The following is a 21,099-nucleotide window of genomic DNA, read 5'->3' as shown; positions in this document are numbered from 1 at the left end:
CGATTGCAACCATTTATTGCAGGAAATGTTTCATAGAGTTTAAACTTTCATGGGCTATACATCTTAGTTTGCTTTTTGTTTTTACAATAAAGTTGCAACCATTATTTCTGGACATAACATTCTTGCCATTTTTGTTATTATTTTATTTGATATAAGTAAACTATTGCCCAGATTAATAAGTTTTTGAAGAAAAAAATTAAATAACCAAAATAAAAAAAATTTATGTATTTCTCATTAAAATAATTTAAAAAATATTATAATTACAAGGTAACAACTGAAAAGTGGTGATAAATCCTCCAAATTCGGGAAAATAATTATGTAGGAAAAGTTTCTTTGGTATTCCATACCACGTAAAAATCTGGTATTTCATTATTGCTATCATTAATTCTAGCGATTTTATTTGCACATATACAGATAACGTTAACCTCTTATACGGAATATTTCTTCTAGCCATATTTAATTTGAGCGATCTATACACCCTCGATAAAAATGCCTAATTAAACGCTCGCCAAATTTTTTGCTTGTATTGTATATGGCACCAACAATTAAAAAAAAGTTTATAAATTTATCCGCCCATTTCTCAGATACAGAAATTTGCACACAGTTTCTCTCTATGGATCACATTTCTGGTGATATAACAATTAACAAGACAATGGACAGAGATGAAGGTCCCATTAAACAGTTACGTGGAGTCTGCACTGTGGATGTGACAGTAAGTTTATTGTTCACATACTTAAAGAGTAAATGATCAAAATTCATCAAACTGAATACTTAAAGTTCTGGTTAATTTGTTTGTTTTTATTTTGTGTAGGCTTCAGAGGTTACAAACAAGCCCAGCAATCTGACAGAAACAGTGAAACCATTCACTATCACTATAGAAGACGTGAATGACAACGGACCAATATTTAATAACAATACATATTATGGCTCTGTAAAGGAAAATATGATGGATATTCCCATAACAATATCTGGGGATGGACTGCATGTCAAAGATATTGACCAGGTAATAAAGAAAGGATAATCAGAAATTTTAGTCCTTGTTTCATTGTTAAAATGTATTCTGTATGAACTTTTTTAGTATATATGCAATGTTTCTAAACAAGGTTTCTAAAATATCTGGACAATTTACTATCATCTACAATTATCTACAAAACATTCTTTAATCGGATCTTTCTAATATTTCTAAACAAATTCAATCAACATGAGTAACTACCTATACTTTTATCGTCACATGTACGTGCATGCAGACACGTACCATAATGGGCTGTTCGGGGGGGGGGGGGGGGGGGGGGCTCCCACCAATAGTTTTTTTTAAGAAGTGTTTTTTTTAATTACGAATTTCAAATAATCAACATCCTAATTAAGTCTAGGCAAAATTCGGAAAATTTTTTTTTTTCAGACTCTTCATTGATGTCCTGCAGGAAAGACCCTCTTGCTACTAATCTACATGTACTTTGTCTTGACTACTACATGGGACGTGCATACAAACAATGATTTTGTTCTTTAATTTCAGATGGGAAACAATGAAATTATTATTCAGGTTTACAAAAACGACACAAATAATACATTCAACGGTATTGTGGCTTCTCCTAGTTTGGTTTACTCTGAGGGGACTTTTCTGCTTCGTCTGACGAATAACTTCAAGTTTGATTATGAAGAATACTCAGAAATTGATTTACTAGTAAGTATTTGAAACGTATAACTTCATTTGAAAAGTTAAGTAAATTATGTTGTTTTATTTTATTGTGTCCCCATGTCTGATGTTTTGGAGGTCCGTATTTGCTCTGCTTCTGTTTTATATTGTTTTATGGAATTTCGATCTTGAATACTGTTTGTTATCTCTATATGTTTCATAGTAATATGTAGCGTTTATAAGACATATTCATGAGCTTATGCGCTGCACATTAGTTTAAAACTATTTGATATAGAATTTATACCACATAAAATGAAACTGTAATATCACAAAGATCAATCAGGTATACCAAAATGGATGGCTGTAGACTGACAATGCAGTAAGGACCGAAATTTATGGAATGCCGTAACTGCCTTATGTGGACAACTTTCATTATATGCTGGTATTTTGTCATTATATTATGGTATTTTGACATTATATGATGGTATTTTGTCAATATATGATGGTATTTCGTCATTATATGATGGTATTTTTTCATTATATGAAGGTATTTTGTCATTATATGATGGTACATGTGTATTTCGTCATTATATGATGGTATTTCGTCATTATATGATGGTATTTTGTCATTATATGCTGGAACTTTGTCATTATATGATGGTATTTTGTCATTATATGATGGTATTTTGTCATTATATGCTGGTATTTTGTCATTATATGATGGTATTTTGTCATTATATGATGGTGTTTCGTCATTATATGATAGTATTTTGTCATTATACTACTTTTCATTATATGCTACAATTTTTCATTATACTACTTTTCATTATATGCTACTTTTCATTATATGCTACTACTTTTTCGTCATTATTTGAAGTCTCGATCAACAAGACGCTTGTCTCTATAACACAAATTCGCAGTTCCGCGATAGAGTGGAAGCGTCGGTAACGGGATGTTTCGCACCTATGCATGGTTCGAGCTGCGATGTTTCGCACTTATTCCGTTTCGCGCTGAGATGGTTCTCCCCACATTGTTGTAAAAATTGTGCTAACCTACGGAAGTTTGTTCAACAAGATCTTAGATTTTAAACATGTTATATGATGTAAATTTTGATATTTTAATCCTAACTCTAATGAAACCTAAATCGATGATGATGATTTTAAATAGATATAACATCGGGATCGGGATACCATTAACTAGTAAACTATTCGTAGTTCAAGGGAAAATGGCGCAAAATTCTGGTCTCGTTTGAGGTCGTCGTTTCGTGGATTCTGTGGTCGATACAGTGGCCTTGCCGGCAAATGCAGTTTATCGTTGAGTGGGGTGCTGACTGACGTTTTTCATACCAATTGTTAGTCCATTATTTGTGCACTGAGTTGACGGCGGATTTTTTCCGTTATTTCCTGATTATGACAACGAGCGCGTGGCGGGTGTGGCCGGTCGGCGGGGTATGCTCGCTCTTCCATGGCACCTGATCCCACCTCGGATGTTTCGGAGGTCCGTGTTTGCTCTGCTCTTATTTTGTATACTGTTTAATGGACGTTGAGATTGAATACTGTTCGTTATTTCCATATCCTTCTTCCAATATATGCAACATTTTTACACTTCTTGAATTCACCAGCCTTGTTTACCGGAAGTTCCGTATTCCAAACTCTCTATTCTTGATCATTTAGACGCTTCGAATCCGGGATGTTTCGCGCCGATTCTGTTTCGCACTGAGATGGTTCACGGCGGGATGATTCGCGCCGATTTAGGTGCGAAACATCTCACGATTTATTCTAAATATTCCATTACATTTTTATCCATTTTAAAACATTGTTTACCAATTATAAGATATACATATATAGATGTTGTGTGTTCAATTGCATGACTTAATAATATGCACTGCCAAAGATTACGGATCGTGTTCATTTGAGGATTTAATATTGTAATTTGTTGGAGATCAGAAGTTGAGAGTTATTAATTGACGTGTTGATAGTCACAGCCAGCAATAATTACTTAATTAGATGGCGGTATTATAATAAGCATGGTGTTAAAATAATTCATAATTATACACTCTGTATACTTCAAACACAGGCATAAATAATTATGTTTCTGCTACAAAAATAATCTTCTTGAAAAAGGATTAGAGTTAGGGTTAAAATACCAAAATTTTCATCATATAACATGTTTAAAATCTAAGATTTTGTTGAACGAACTTCAGTAGGCTAGCACAACTTGTACAACAATGTGGAGAGAACCATCTCAGCGCGAAACGGAATAGGAGCGAAACATCGCAGCTCGAACCATGCATAGGTGCGAAACATCCCGTTACCGACGCTTCCACTCTATCGTGGAACAGCGAATTTGTTATAGAGACAAGCATCTGCATGATCGAGACTTCAAATAATGACGAAAAAGTAGTAGCATATAATGAAAAGTAGTATAATGAAAAGTAGTATAATGAAAAGTAGCAGCATATAATGAAAAGTAGTATAATGACAAAATACCATCATATAATGACAAAGTACCATCATATAATGACAAAGTACCAGCATGTAATGACAAAATACCATTATATAATGACGAAATACCATCATATAATGACAAAGTACCAGCATATAATGACAAAATACCATCATATAATGACGAAATACCATCATATAATGACAAAGTACCATCATATAATGACAAAATACCATCATATAATGACAAAATACCATAATATAATGACAAAATACCATCATATAATGACAAAATACCATCATATAATGACAAAATACCATCATATAATGACAGAGTACCATCATATAATGACAAAATACCATCATATAATGACAAAATACCATAATATAATGACAAAATACCATCATATAATGACAAAACAACATCATATAATGACAAAATACCATTATATACTCAACAAAAAAAGTTAAGGGTTATCAGAACCTTCATTTATAATTTCTACATCGAAAAAGTATATATTAATTCACAATGAATTACATAGTTTCCTCTGTATAGTTCCTTCACTTTTGATAAAAAACTAATGATAATTGTTCACTTGGATTGAAGAACAAGATTACCAATCATGGATACTCTTCTATTCAAAGTGAATTTCCATATACAGTAATTGCATGATTTGTTTAATTCAAAACTATTATCCAACAACTCTCAAAACTTGGTATGGCCTCCCCTTGCCTGAATAACAGCCCTGCATCATAAACTAATGAGTGAACGGATGGATCTTTGTGGTATCCGATCCAATTTCTCTGAAAGATCAACTTCAAGTCCATTGGTCATATAAGGATGCCTCTGAAAAACATCCCAGACATGTTTAATAGGATTGCCTGGTGATCATATATAGATAGTCAAAATATGTTTGCTCTGTTTTGTCTTGCGTTATCATCCATTATAATGACTGAAGGATATATCTCTGTATCTGATACCGGTCAGTGCTCCATTTCTGATGATGTACAATTCCGTGGACCCCCGAATAGAAATGCCTCCCCACAACATAAAGAACCTCCTCCAAAGCGATCATGTTGAGCCACACAGCAGTTATACACGCTGTGTCTCCACAATCCTCTCTTTCCATCATTAAAATCCACACAGAATTTTGTTTCATCACATCAGTTTATAATAAATTTCAGAATTGAAATTTCCTTTACTTAACTACAGTATATTATACATAACCCTTAACTTTTTTTGTTGAGTATATAATGACAAAGTACCAGCATATAATGAAAGTTGTCCACATAAGGCAGTTACGGCTTTCCATAGAAATTCCTTTAGGAGAATTGTATGAATTAGCACATAATTAAATGATAAATAGTTATTGCCGATGATTGCAATTTCATTATTCATTTGAGCTTTGATGGTAGAATAAGGGGAATAATATTTCTAATTTCATGCATGAATTTTTTTTTAAACAAATGCATGAATTTTGATGCTAGTAACAAATAAACTGACCATTATTTAAATTATATACATCTTTATTAGCATCTTTATTGATACTATATGGCAGGCAACACAAGCGTTCATTGGAAAGCTTTATTTAAATATAGGTATCATTTCTTTTTATCATAAAATTATGCTTGGTACAAAGATTCATGAAAACAAATATAAATGTTGATTTTGTAATCTACATAATGTCAACATTTTTTTTATTCGTAACTAAGATAAAGGCAACAGACATGGGAAACTCAAGTATGTTCAGCAACTGTACTGTACACGTCACAATCAACGACACCAACGATAACGATCCTATCTTTAATCAAACAAGGAAATCCTTCTCTATTCCTGAAAACAGCTGTTTCAACACAAGAGTCACAAACATAACGGTTAGTTTTAAATACTCAAGTACAAATATCAAAATTATTATTTAATGTAACGAAAGAGATTTTTTTATTTTCATGCTATTTTTGAAAATAGTAAAAAATATTTCCAAAACAATCTGGTTTAAAAAATGCGAAAGATTAAATTGGCAACACGAATAATTTAATACTTAATAATAATACAAACATTACAATACAAATGAATATAAATGTTTCTTACAATTATCAACAAAATCTTTAAAACATATACATGAATTCTGAATTGAAAGACTTTATAGAACAATATGTGTTTGTAAAACACTGATGCCCCCGTATGGCAACATAATGAAGATTAAACTTTTCTTAGATGCAAAGTTAATATATTGGTACCCAAGGAAGGGTCTCTTCACTGGAAATACAATTGTAAAACATGAAAGCCTTATCACCATCTGTTCCCATGTGAAGTATGAAATCCCTAGACCTTACTCTCAAAAGTTATTGCTAAGGTCTGGAAATCTCCAAAGTCGAGGTCAAAAGGTCAAGGTTATGGTATCCAATAAATGCTCTTGCTACAAAAAATACATATGTGAAGTATGGAAGCTCTAGTCTTAAGCATTCAAAAGTTATGGCCAAGGTTAAGATTTTTTAAAAGTAGGTCAACTCTAAGGTCAAGGTCAAAGTTCTCGATATCAAATCAAAGGTCTTGTCACAAGGATTAAATATGGTACGTATGAAATCACTAGCTATTACCCTTTTAAAGATATGGTTAAGGTTTATTTTTTGAAAGTAGGTCAAACTCCAAGGTCAAGGTCAAAAGGTCAAAGCTCTTGGTATCCAATGAAGCGTCTTCTTACAAGGATTACATATGTGAAATATGAAAGCTCTAGCCCTTATCGTTCAAAAGTTATTGCCAAGGTTAAAGCTTTTTCATTAGTACGTAAATCTCCAAGATCAAAACGTCAAGTTTAGTGGTATCCAGTAAAATTAAGGTCTTGCCACAAAGAATATATATGTGAAGTATAAATGTTCTGGTATCTGCTGTTCAAAAGTTACGGACAAAGTAAAACTTTGAATTTGTTATGTAGAAGTGGGTCAAATTCCAAAGTCAAGGTCGGATTGTCCAATTTGGTGGTACCCGAAGAAAGGTCTTGTCACAAGAAATACACATGTGGAATATGAAAGTCACAGCTCCACTAAATCAAAAGTTATGGACAAAGTTAAAGTTTTTGCGGACAAACAGACAAACAGAAAGACAGAGAGACAAAGAGACCGACAGACAGACGGACACGATAAAAACTATATACCACCGAAACTTCGTTTACGGGGGCATAAAAAAATTGGAACTACCTGTTATAAATAATTCAATTGAGATTAAATGATTCTTTGAGGAGAATTTAAACGTAAGGGTTAAATAAATGCCTGAAAGATCTATATTATTTAATATGTAGTATCATTTCTTCTCAAGCCTGTTTTACTTTAAATAGACTTGTTAATTGACAGGCAACAGATGCCGATTCTGGGATTTTTACCAAAATTTCATACCGTCTGCAAGGAAGCGACAGGTAAAGATGTGTAATTTGATTTTTAATTTAACCAAGGAAACATTGATGAGTTCTGGAGGACATTTAATTATATATTGTAGTTTATAACTTTTCAAGAAACTTTAGCATTATAAGTGAAAGTGAAATTTAAATATTGCAACGTAAAATAAGAGTGGTTAACGATGGAAATTTGACCCTGTTTATCATACATGTAACTTATTAGGTAGTATTTGGTCACTTTCGTCTACAAGCAGTTAAGGATCCAAATGTATAATGAACCAGACTCTTTGTCTTTTATTGTCTAGTTCAAGATATTTTTGAACATTTTCGACTGTCCAGATATATAGATCGAGTCGATAGATGTCAAAGCTGCTTTTAGGAATATTTTTTTAAGGATGAAAGGACGGATTGCTTTAAAAAGACATTTTGTTTAAAAATATATGTGAACGTAGAACCTACGTCGTACGACATCATGAATTTAGCCTGTGCAAGATACATTATGACGTCATAAATAATTCAATGTTACTTTTTCCCGTACTTTACATTAGAGAAATCTGCAGGCACTTTTTTTTTACCTAAAGTGGACAAATCCAAGACTTTCTCATGTAATAAAATTACATTAATTGTGATAACTTGTGAATGGTATGCAACTTTTCTTAGGAAATGCAAAAATCCTTTAAAAAATGTTTAGCTGCCAACTTTAGAGTATAGTATCTTGATAAATGTGCCTTGATCATGAGTCAAAGATGTGTTGAAGATTGTGTATAATTTTTTTTTATGTCTATCATGAAATGATGTGCATTCCTTTTCATAGTTATTTGTTTTATTATTTATTAATTATTTTTTCATGGTTGATGTTTGATTACAAATTATCTATCTGAATATGATCTTTTTAAATAGAAAAATTCAATTCTTGAAAAATATTCACATAGTAAATCTGAAAGTAACCCCAAACAGTCATTTAACAATTCAACCCTGAGTAAGTGCAAAAAGGTCAAGAAAAGTAACATCGATAAATAACCTATATCTCGTTAGTTTGAGGGGAAAGGTAAATATTTTGATTATTTTTTATCATTTTGGTATGTTCTTCATCATATGAAAGATTGAAAACATTCTGACAAAGCCTTCTGAAAAAATTACAAATTAAGGGTTGAAAATCGACTAAAAATAATAGGAATTATTTGCTTACATTTTTTGAAAATGTGGACTTAATTTGTATTTCAATTGAATAGAAAAGAATTTATTTTTTAGAAATACTGTTTGATACTGTTTAGTTTATACAGTCTACGAATGACGATGTTTGAATAAGTATTTCTGAGATTTTTCATATTCTCTTTATGACAAGTACCCCTAAAAATAACTGAAAATGAGAAGTCGCAGTTTGTAATAACCATTCCAAGTTTCACAGGCTGCACTTCATGATATGTGCTTTTAACTGATTGATAAGCAAATGCTAACTTATCATTTTGAAAGTTTGAAAATCTTGTGACAAAGACTTTTCAGACATAGGTTCTACCTTAATATTGATTATACTCTTAATTTTACCAGTTTTGACATAGATAGTACCACGGGGCGGATTTTTGTCAAGTGTAATGAAAGCTGCAGTGATAAATGTAATAGTACAGACTGTGATAGCAGTTGCCTGGACAGGGAAAAGAAAGACACGTATTATCTCACAGTGGAAGCCCAAGATGGCGGCGGACGAAGAACCTCGATTTCGATTGTTGTTTATCTAAACGATACAAATGACAATAAACCTACATTTCGCGACAGTTCATATAGAGTGGGACTAAACGAAAATTCTACAAGATTTTCCACAGGAAATTCTGAATTCAAAGTTGAGGTAAAGGGAAAAAAATTGACATACATATAAAGACAATATTTTTGTAATTGCTTCTGGACCAGCACACTAAAATGAAAGATCTATAAATTGAAAGTAAATGAAAATATTCTGCTTTTCGCTTTGAATAACATAAATATATAGTGTTCCATCAATTTTCTCTTAAAGAAAAGTAATTAATATAGAAAAACTGAAAAGTTGAGCTCTTTTTATATCTGTTTTCTTTCAGCATACATGCATATATCATTGAATCTCCATTATGTCTTTTTAAAGTAATATGCATTACGAGTATAGATCATAAGTATTTAATTTATGCAGTGCAAAGCATTTTAAGGTCAGACGACACGTTCCTCCAAAATATATAATTTTTACTAAGAATTTGTCATTGAAGTTTATTTACATTTAAAAACAAGTTTCCCCAAGAAAAATAAGGATACCTTACCAGGCATATGGACAAGATACTACAGGGTCATACTTCTTACTTAAACTTTATGGAAAATCTTCTGAATGGCCTATATCACAATTTTTATTGTACTTAAATTTAAAAACATTTCAAAAACAATGTAGAAACCAGAGGATAATGACAAATATGAATAATTTTTGATATAATACCAAGAGATACAAACATATATTTGAGGAACGTGTCGTCTGACTTTAATAGAAATTTTACAACAAAAAAACCTGAACTGTAATATACTATTTCAAAGTCACCTGAGCTTCTTGAGGCGACCTATAGCTATCTGTTTTCGTGCGTCATCCGTCTTCCGCCGGGCGGTAACATTTAAATACTTTCACCTTCTTCTCTGGAACCTCTGAACCAATTCAACCGATATTTGGCATATAGCATCAATGGTGAAGGGGAGCAAAACTGTAAATTTCATGGATCCTGCCCTCTAGGGTGTGGTGGTTGGGGCTAAAAATCAAAATGAATGCAATATTTGAAACTCTTTCCCTTTACTCACGAACAATATGCAGCAAAACTGTTGGCGTGAAAGTAAGCAGAATTGAGCCCCCTACCCGAATTGTGAAATTAATGGACCCTTGCTCTTAGAACGGGGTACAAATGATTATAAAATTATAGTCAAAATGCATGGATTCTTTATATAATCTTTTAATACATGTAAACAAATAAATTATGTACATAGCTATAATATGGAAGAATACCTGATTCAAAATTGTAAATTTCATGACCCCATGGACTAGGGGCTCTGGTGTAAGTGCAGGGCTCTAAATATGATGTTGTGAAACTGCATGCATTTTTTGAAAATCCTCTCCGCCGCTCTATGGATTAAATAATAGAACTTTGTCCATAGTAGTTATTAAAAAGGGTGCCTCTTCATATACTGTGAATTATATGACCCCTGAGTCAGGGCTTCTGGTGTTAGACTCTTAATGATTATACAGGGAAAATGTATGAATTCTTTGAAAATCGTATCCTCTGCTCCTGGAAATTAAACAAATGAACTTTGTACATAGTTATAATGATTAAGGTGCCTCTTTTACAATTATAAATTTCATGGCCCCTGGGTCAGGGGTTTTTGTTTAAGAGTGAGGCTCTTATGACAATAAAGTGAAACTACATGAATTCTTTGAAAATATTGTCCTCTCCTCCTGGTTATTAAACTGACACGTGTGATGATCTAAGTATATAGTTGTGATGAACAAGGACTATTGGGAATTGCAAGGTCCCTTGGTCAGAGTTACCCAGGATTATTTGATAATGATAATTTACTGAAAATGAATTAATGCTTTGAAATGTTTCGATGAACCAGGGTACCTTATCCAAATTTGTGAAATGTATTACCCCGGGGTCAGGGGTTCCTATGGGTTGAGGAATTGATTAATAAAACTTACGTGTATATAGCTTTGATGAACAATATGATGTCTCTTTCAAAATTATAAACCTATTCGTAGCCTACGGTTTAAAACACATACTAAGTTCAGTTGTGGAAAATTGTTACATGATACTCAGGTGGCCTATATAAGGTTCGTGGGCATCTTGGTAATTGAAATAAATTGAAAATATTTTGTTCTCATTTTATCAGGCTACCGATCAAGATATTGGCAACAATAGTACAATATCGTACAGGATTTTGTCTTCCAATGATAACCAAAGTCTTTACAACAACTTTTCAATGGATGCAGAAAAGGGAATTGTAACAATAAACAGATCAATAGATTATGAAAGTTTACCAGACTCCATAAATGGACAAATCACACTCATCTTGGTCGCAGAAGACCAAGGGTCCCCGAAGCAGAGTTCAACCGTCACGTTGACAGTAGATATAAAGGTGAACATGTTGATTTTGAAAATAAAATCCAACAAAAAAGGGCTATTTTTATTTTAGATTTTCATTTCTATTTTGAAGAATTTATGCATTGGAATAATTTGATGATTTTAAACTTTTCAAAATTACAGGATATAAACGACAATGCTCCAGAGTTTAATCAATCATATAGCTGTGCCATAAAAGAAAATTCGAAAAGTGGTAAGAAAGATATTTATCAGATTTTGTTTTGTGGAAGTATATATATTTTATTTATTTTAGAAAATTAATTTTTAAATGCGATACTGGTTCATTTAGTTCAAAGAATGACAGTGGAAATTCACTTATACATGTATTTAAAAAAAACAATTTAATTCCAAATATTTACATTTCCAATGTATTTGTCCGAGATAAAATTACAAATTGTAAATGTACTTTATTTCCCCATCAATGTATTGGCGCAGTTCCAAAAAAAAAAACAAACAAAAAAAAAAACAAGTGCAGGTTGGGACAAACAGCTAGACAGAAGCAGGGCTTGGAGCACGTGGATTGGCGGAATCAGAGCATGTAAATATAAGGAATAACTGTCAGATTTTTCAATTTCATGACGATGATCAATCGATTGGCTTGCGTGATAATTTAATGCATAAACGCTTTCGGCGTTTATGCAAAATGATCACGCAAGCCAATCGATCGATCACATCATGAAATCGAAAAATAAGACAGTTATTCCTTAAATAAACTTACATCTTTTTTTACTGTCTTCTGCAATTGTATATAATATAGGAGCCTTTGTGGAAGTTGTGTCTGCAGTGGACAAGGATAAAACGATACCTAATAATCAAACAGCCTACTTCATAGAAAAGGGTGGCTCCGATCAATTTACGATTGACGGCACTTCGGGGAATATTACTGTTCAGATTGGAGCAAACTTGGACAGAGAAATCGTACCAAGTTACAATCTTACTGTGATAGCTATAGACAAGGGGGTTCCTCAGTTGACCGGAAGTGTGTCAGTAATTATAACAGTGGAAGACGAAAACGACACCCCACCATCCTGGAAGAATTTACCAAAGACTGTTGATGTGCAGGAGAATACAACTTTAAACAATATTATAACTTGTATTGGTAGTGATTTAGACATGGACAACAGTTTGAGTTATTCAATGATACCAATCAGCGCTATGAATATAGAGAGAAATCCAGTAAATGTGTCTCAAATGGAGGTAAATTAAATATGAAATATACTACATGCAAACCAATTCAAATATTAGTTCTTATCAGTTTTTAGGAAAAATTGACAGGACGCGTTTTGTGAAGTAACTTTTTGAATAGGAAATATGACATGTATTTTGTCATAGCTACTCATGGTTTTATGAATGATTAAAAGGGGTTAACATTTATATAGGGTATAGTAGCCATAAACAGCTTGTCTGGAAATGTGTCTGTTTTGAACGATGAATTGGATGCAGAAAAAGCGATTAGGTTAACCTTTAATGTGACCGTCAACGACGATAACACTCTTAAAAACAAGCCCAATGCTACAAGTATGTCTGGATTCTTGTTTTATTACTATAATAAAAATAAAAATAGTTGATATTCATAGTAAGCGGCATATGAAATTGTTTAATTGAAAATAATTATTACAAAAATATTTTTTTTGTTCAGAACAAAAATATTTCTGTAAAAAAATTCTTACATCTTCACATCTTTGCTAATATGGATAATAGAATAAACAGTTTTAAAAATCTGAAAAGATCTGCTTAGAATTCACATTTCCTTTACTTTCAGGTGAACTGACGATAAATATCCTTGATATCAACGATAATCCTCCTGTTTTTCCTCTTGAAACCTATTCTGCAAACATTCTGGAAAATGTCATCGATCATTCCTACGTAACATCAGTGAAAGCGACTGATGCGGATATCGACGACAAAAATAGAAATATTTCATACTACATAGATGACAAAAATGTTTCATTCGCTATTGACCATAAATCGGGTACTATATCGATAAAAAAGTGCTTAAAAAAGCAGAAATTTAAAATATGTAATTTTATTCCAACAGATACATTAATTTTCAAATATACAAATACATGTAAAAACATAAGATAGTGTTGAAAACCGCAATTAATAGTTTAATAAGAAGTTAAAGTTTTCTTTTTCAATCCTATAATTGTAGGTGTAGTTGAAAAGGTTAAAAAAGTTGACAGGGAAGAGAAAGATCAATGGAATGTTACAATAAGAGCTACAGATTCACTGTTCAACACTACTACTGTACTTAGTATCAACATTTTGGATTTCAACGACAACACGCCCTACTTCCTCAACGAAACATACGAATTTCATATCAAGGAAGAACTTTACAATACTACAATAATAGGGGAAATTTGTGCTAATGATAAAGACATAGGAGAAAATGCAAAAATTAGGTTTTCTATCACAGGAGGGAACGAACAAGGGCATTTCGATATAGACACAAACACGGTATGTTAAAATAAATCGAATCTAACTTTAGTTGAGATTTGTTTGAAATATTGTTTCAGTCTTTTAGTCGTTTGGATAATTTTTACTTTTGTTTGGATAAATTGTTTCACCTTTGCCTATTTTTTGTAGGGTGATTTGTTAGTCCAAGGTGATATTGATAGAGAAGAACAATCTACCTACTATTTGACCATAACTATAGAGGACAGCCCAAATGTCACAGCGGACACGAAGCGTAATTCAACACAAGTAGTTGTCTATGTAAAGGATGTCAACGACAATGCACCTATTTTCACAAATGATTCTCACATAATAGTTAAAATAAAAGAGACAACATCAGTAGGAACCATAGTTAAAGTCGCAGGTGCCATTGATAAGGATTATGGTAATAATAGCAAAGTATGGTACAGACTGGGTGATGGTGGAAATGTTTCGGATGATTGGTTTGGTATCAACACAGACACGGGTGCAATATACGTCGTCAATAGCTTGAAAGACCAGGCTGGACGTTATACATTAGAGGTGACAGCAACTGACAAAGGTTCTCCTTCCAAGAATACATCACTCTTAGTAGGAATACGCATCTTAGATGAAAACCTCCATGCCCCAAATTTTACTCGACTGCCCCCAGACTATACTGTGAGCCTTTATGAGGTACAGTATAAATATATATTATCCAGTGTATAAAATAATCATTGAAAGATTTGTTTGAAATAATAATTATTTGAAATAAGGAATGAATAAAATTTTTAGATTAAGAGATTATTAATCCATTGCACTTTATTCAGCCACAAGGATACAGTCTTGTTAATTTAAGCATGTACCGTTGGTCAATAATTTTTTTTACAGTGTGCAAAATTTAATACTTCCATATTTGATATTGATGCAACGGATGCTGACAAGGACTATGATAATCGCTTCATCACATACCAGTTCCGCTATCAGAACTCTTCCTCGGGACAGGATTTTGAATCATTCCATATAAATAATATAAATGGAAGGATATCCCTTGTCAAGAAAATTGACCATGAAATTACACCCTTCTTTACGGTAAGGCTTTTCTAATTAAATAGCTGCTTTGAAGAGGAATTTAAAACATGTACATGTATACAAGATATATGCATTCTATTAATTACTAAGTAGTTAGCTGATTTTAATGGACACACATTATTGAAATAATTTGCTCCTTGAAATTAATCTTAAACTTTTGCCAAAAGAGATTTTGTTTGTAATTAGAGATTGTACATTGCATAGAATTAAAAAAAGTTACATATACTCGTATATGTATAATTCAAATTAATAACGAAACCTTTTAAACGAAAATTATACTCATGTCTTTTATGGTAACTTTACCTGATGGATATACTTCAAACATATTATGTTATATTTAAAATGCACGTAAGTATACATTTAAGCAATGAAGTGTCTCTTGTAGATATCCGTAATATGTACAGATCACGGAGAACCACCCCGGTCATCCATCTCCCCGCTTTTAACGATACAGGTTCTAGATATAAACGATAATCCTCCAGAGTTCACCCAAAATTTGACAAATGGAGAGGTCAAGGAGAACAGGAATGATACATTAGTGACCACTGTCAAAGCTGTTGATAAAGATTCCATGGCAGTTATTCAATATAGTATAGAAGGTAATTAAAATTTGGTCTTCTAATGTCATTTATGGTTTGGTTTAAAATATATTCATTCAAATTAATGAAGTAGATTGAACAGCAGGCATAAATGCGTATGATCACTCTCTCCATAGGTCAAGGCACTATTACAGGTATATTCAAACATTGTATAAAATGTATGAAGAGTAGATTATCAATTGGTACATATTTAAAATGTTCATTTACTGGTCAAATATAAAAATAAAACAAAGTAAAAATTCGAATTCAAGGATTATATACTTTTATTAAAAACAAAAGCGCGTCTATCTGACACTTGACTGGAATTAATATGGGTGCGTTTGACATTTGAATTAAGGACATACGCAACGTACATCACCTACTGATAATTTTTCAAGATATTCTAAATTTAAACTTACAATACTATTACATGTTCTTAGACAAAAAATCAGCATGCGTCTCCAGGGGTTTTGAAAAGATATCAAATTGTGAAAAATTTTGCATTATTCAAAGAAAAATGCACAAAAATTACAAAACATAAATTCAACATTTTTTTTCATCAAAAATTGTTTTAGAAGAGGTGTACAAATCCATATATAGACATTAAAAGTATTGCACACGGGTCCTTCATTTAGTGGAACTCTTCAACTCCAGGGAAGAACCCAATAAAGTTCAAACTACATTGCGTATGACCTTAAATTTGCAATTTTTTTTATGTATCTGAGTTCCTTTGAAGTAGGAATGAAAATATTTCTCCGATAATTTGCATTGAAATTTTAGTATACAAACAAAAACCTGACAATATGTTGGTTGAAAAAATAGATCAAATGACAAGTGATAAGTGTTTACAAGGGCGTTGAAACTACCACAGAATTTACGAATTGCTGCTTTTAAAGGATAATTTTCACTCCCTGTAACATCACTTTATTATTTAGTAACCTGCTTTGCCTTTAACATTGATCGTCCTCAGAAAATTTTATTGAGTATCAAATAAGTTTATAAATATAAAAATATAAAAAAAAACATATGGAAATGAATAAGACTACATAATTATATCAATTAGGAAAGTTGATAAGTACCTAAAGTCTCGTTAATTGAGTTATTATATAGTTGACCCTAATCTTATATAGTCATATTTTCAGTAAAATATCCAAAAATGAATCAACAGTAGTATGGTCTTTGATGTCTTTATTTTCGGTTCATTTGGAGAATAAGAAGTGGACATGTGAATGAAAAAAAACTGTTATTATATAATTTATTTTGAAAAGATAATCAATGTTAACGTAACATTTTACTAGGTGCGTAATTTTTTTTTTTTTGAGTTTGACCAGCTATGGTCAGCCGACCATATCATGGACATTTAAAATATAAATGTTTCTAACAAACGAGAACATGAGTGCAGATCACACCCAAAGTACGTCCATCTTCATTCTAAGTATCGCTGCTGAATGTCCGATTTCTTCACGCACAAGCTCTCGTACAACTCTCTTTGCAATACTTATACTGGATATATAAAGTTATATTTTATATACGTACATTATATCTTATCCATTTCCAACAGACGGAGACCATTCACATTATTTCAAAATTGACAACAGAACTGGAGAAGTGAGAACATTTAAAGCTTTAGATCGAGAGGAGGTTGAAATCATCACGTTAACCATTAAAGGTTTAGACGTCACTAAGCCAGAAAATATTTCATCGCAGTGTGATGATACCGTGAAGCCAAAGTCAGACGCAACAATGAAAATCCATGTGGCTGTGCTGGACGAGAACGATAATCCACCAAACTTCACTCATACACACCTCTCTCAAGGCATTCTTAGTAGCACTAAATTTGGCAAAAGGGTTATGGACCTTACAGTGAGTTTTATTCTCCATGATGAAATAAAATGCCACTGTATGAAAGAGAGGAAATATATTTATTAATAACCAACATATTTTAATGCCATTTTAAGTGTTGAATTTTTCGGCAAGTCGAGCTAATCGTACTGTATATGAACCGGAATTTTCAGCTCCCTTAAAAGTATTAATGTAGATTTTAAGTGTTAACTTTTGCAGGAGATGGTATCTGACAGAGATGTAACAGCTGATAACCGGAAACACCAGTTCTACGCCACTTCCCTGACTTATAGTGGACCACTGAAAAATGAAATGGAAAGCAGATCAGAGAAAAATAACTCGATGGCATTTCTTGTTCATCTTAATGGTTCAGTGGTGACCAATATTGTGATTCCTGAGACACTGAAAGGAATCGCTAATCTAAATCTTCTTGCTAACGATTCTGCAGGGAATAGTACTGCTCATCTCAAGGTATGAATTTATAACAAATAAATATGACGTATTGGTTTCATTCTGTCTTCCAAAAAAACTTTCCTAAAGATCTTGCTATAAATTTATTTTCAGTTGTACATAATTAGTGTTTCGCAGATGGTTTCCATGAAATTCTTAAAACAGAAGCCACAGTTAGACGAAATAAAACTCGATGTACTAAAGTAAGAAACTATTTTACTAATCAATAAAAAAGACAATGTTTGATAAACATTTTTTTTTGCATGAAAACTATTTTATGACATTGTATATTTTGACTTTATAGAACCTATTCTATCATCATGGACGGGTATGCCTTTGTTTATGATGCGATGGAGGCTGATACGAAAGGAGGAAATCCAGACCCATTTACGTGAGTGTAGAAACTGTGTCATATATTTGAAAATGGTAAATATTTCCAAAACTAGTGACTACGATTTTAATTTTTTTTGCCTTTTATGTGTTAAAAGATTTATTCCTCTTTTTGGAAACATATTTCAAATAAAAGGTTTTTGTTGATGCCAATAGCTCGTGTTTTATCAGATTAAAAATTAATGTTATTTGATAACCTACAAAGGAGGGTTTGTTGATCTGTAAAGTAAAGAATAACCTTTATTTGATATACGAGGGGCGTTCAATATTTTTTGTCCAAACCATATTACAGCAACAAAAACAAAATAGAAATTTAAATCTTTTATTGCATTGCCTCAAAGTAATCTCCCTTGTATTTAATAAAGAGATGAAGTCGTTTAATCCAGTCAAAAACATTTTTGAGAAAGTTTTTTGTGGTATACCCCTTTAATACTGAAAAATAGCTGATCCCAGCGCTGACCGCTATTGAATACGTCTTCCAGAGAGAGCTTCTTTAAGTTTTGGAAACAAGAAAAAGATCACAAGACGAAAAATCAGGTGAATATCAGGATGCGGAAGTTCGACAACTTTGTGACGCTGTAAATAGTCTCTAGTAACTTTTGCTTTATGGGCATGAGCATTGTCATGCAGAATTTTAATGCCTCTCAAACTGGTATTAGGTCGTCTTTTTTGTAAAAAAATATCATTATAAAGTCCCGGAATTATACTTGAAGAATACATATTTCCAGTCACACTTCTGCACTGTAGGACTGCATATTGGACTACCAAGCCATTTGAGTTAAAAATATTGCGTATAGAGCTTTCTTAGAAGTTTGAGTTCTTTTTGCAATTGTTGGCCTCTTCATATTCTTTCCAATCCAAACCTGATATTTCTTTTTTCTTTCTTGTTGGAAAAAATTGACCTTTGTTTCATCACCTGTGACGATCTGACTTAGCTTCCTAGTGTCCATATTTTTAAACATTTTCAAAAGTTTTAGCACTTTTGTAAACGGTCCCTCTTCTGAGCTTTGGTAAGAATATGTAGTATCCACCTTGCACAAATTTTACGGTACTTTGATTTATTTTTTAAAATAGTAAAAACACTGCCCGTTGAAATTCCTACACGTCTTGCTATTTCTTTGACGGTAAGTCGTGCATCTGTCTTAAGAATATCACGGATTTTAGAAACATTACCTTTGGTGACTGCTCATGGTTGTCTTCCTGAATACTTGTCGTCGGAAACACGTGTTCTACCACCTTTAAACTTGCTAAACCATCTGTAAACTGTCTTTTTTGAAATAATAGACCCACCATATAACCGAACAAATTCTTCATATATTTCATATCGTTCTATACCAATGACACAACAAACAAGAATATACCATCTTATTTCAAGTGACTCCAAACTTCGTGTTTTACCCATAATCGATGTCCATTGTATTCGGGTAGGTCAGTTGCAAATGTAAGTGTGTGTTTCAGAGTGCACGGACTTGTTCCAAATTTTGTCACAATGTCAATAACAGATATAATCATTCCTGGATGACCAGATCCCGAATCGACTGATCTAATTTATATTGAAAACCATAATGGACAAAAATATTGAACGCCCCTCGTATATATATTTTTCCTTAATCATATGTTTCTATGTACATTTTATAAGTTATCTAGTCTTTTCATATCTTACCCTTATAATAATACCATTTTTTGAGAAAATAAATTCTTCTTTTACAATCGTTTGTTTTTTACCTCACCTGGGCCGAAGGCTCAAGTGAGTTTTCTGATCAAAATCTGTTCGTTGTCTGTTGTCGTTGTTGTTGTTGATGGCGTCTTCTTCTCCAGAACTACTGGGCCAATTTCAACCAAACGTGGCACAGAGTATCCTTAGGTCAAGGGAACTCATGTTTGTTCAAATGAAGGGCCAAACCCTCTTTAAAGGGGAGATAATTATGGATTAATGAAAAATTGATGGCATCTTTTAAAAATCTTCTTCTCCAGAACCGTTGGGCCTGGAAAGATGATACTCATGTGGAATCATCCTCAGGTAGTGCAAATTCAAATTGGTTCAAATCATGACCCGGGGGTAGGGCGGGGCCACAATGGCTGATCAAAGGTTTACATAGGAATATATCAGGAAAATCTTTTTAAAAATCTTCTCTAGAACCACTTGGCCCGGAAAGATGAAAATAATGTGGAAGCATCTTCAGGTAGTGTAGATTTAAGTTCGTTCAAATCATGATCTGCGGGGGTAGGGCGGAGTCACAACGGCTGATCAAAGGTTTACATAGGAATATTTAAGAATTTAAAAAAAAAACCTTCTCCAGAACCATTGGACCAGAAAAAATGAAACTCATGTGGAAGCATCCTCAGGTACTGCAGATTCAAGTTTGTTTAAATCATGACCCCCCGGAGGTAGGGCGGGACCACAATGGCTGATCATATGTTTACAGTTTAGGAATACGAAGGTTGTTAGAAAAGATCGCGGACACACTGAATTACGGAAAATCTATTGTGCACTGTGAAGTATGACCTATGTCTGAATAAATTCCTACATTTTGTTTATTAGTATGTAAAAAATCAGGTCCATTTACTAAAATCTTGAAAATTTACAACGATTTTTACTATGATGTCATAGGATTCACGGAAATCCCTTGACGTAAGGCGACGTGACAACCAGATTTCAATCCGTTATGCTTTGTCGCAGTTCTATAAATCTTTCCTTTCTTCAGATTTTTCTTATCTTCTTTCTACTTTAAA

At 32.7% G+C, this 21,099-nt stretch overlaps 1 protein-coding gene across 1 annotated transcript in view; it reads left to right on the top strand.

Moving 5' to 3' along the window:
• The window catches only part of LOC134251150 (cadherin-23-like), a gene marked incomplete at its 5' end in the record, with an annotated part of 30,582 nt that overhangs the window by 2,668 nt on the left and 6,815 nt on the right, over window positions 1–21,099 (top strand). The window contains 19 exons of the mRNA XM_062733516.1: window positions 585–712; window positions 812–1,003; window positions 1,514–1,681; window positions 5,791–5,952; window positions 7,426–7,487; window positions 9,015–9,309; window positions 11,352–11,597; window positions 11,726–11,795; window positions 12,360–12,799; window positions 12,982–13,120; window positions 13,365–13,574; window positions 13,755–14,059; window positions 14,189–14,710; window positions 14,906–15,106; window positions 15,492–15,705; window positions 17,246–17,547; window positions 17,746–17,997; window positions 18,091–18,179; window positions 18,281–18,367. Of these exons, the coding sequence (XP_062589500.1) occupies window positions 585–712; window positions 812–1,003; window positions 1,514–1,681; window positions 5,791–5,952; window positions 7,426–7,487; window positions 9,015–9,309; window positions 11,352–11,597; window positions 11,726–11,795; window positions 12,360–12,799; window positions 12,982–13,120; window positions 13,365–13,574; window positions 13,755–14,059; window positions 14,189–14,710; window positions 14,906–15,106; window positions 15,492–15,705; window positions 17,246–17,547; window positions 17,746–17,997; window positions 18,091–18,179; window positions 18,281–18,367 (4,084 nt within the window). The remainder of the gene's footprint in view (window positions 1–584; window positions 713–811; window positions 1,004–1,513; window positions 1,682–5,790; window positions 5,953–7,425; window positions 7,488–9,014; window positions 9,310–11,351; window positions 11,598–11,725; window positions 11,796–12,359; window positions 12,800–12,981; window positions 13,121–13,364; window positions 13,575–13,754; window positions 14,060–14,188; window positions 14,711–14,905; window positions 15,107–15,491; window positions 15,706–17,245; window positions 17,548–17,745; window positions 17,998–18,090; window positions 18,180–18,280; window positions 18,368–21,099) is intronic.

This window comes from Saccostrea cucullata, unplaced genomic scaffold (genome assembly GCF_032062105.1).
Source record: "Saccostrea cucullata isolate Sc308-1 unplaced genomic scaffold, CSIRO_AGI_Scuc_v1 ctg84, whole genome shotgun sequence".
Lineage (NCBI taxonomy): Eukaryota > Metazoa > Mollusca > Bivalvia > Ostreida > Ostreidae > Saccostrea > Saccostrea cuccullata.
Note: the sequence above shows the minus strand (reverse complement) of the source record. Positions and strands in the feature narration are given on the sequence as shown.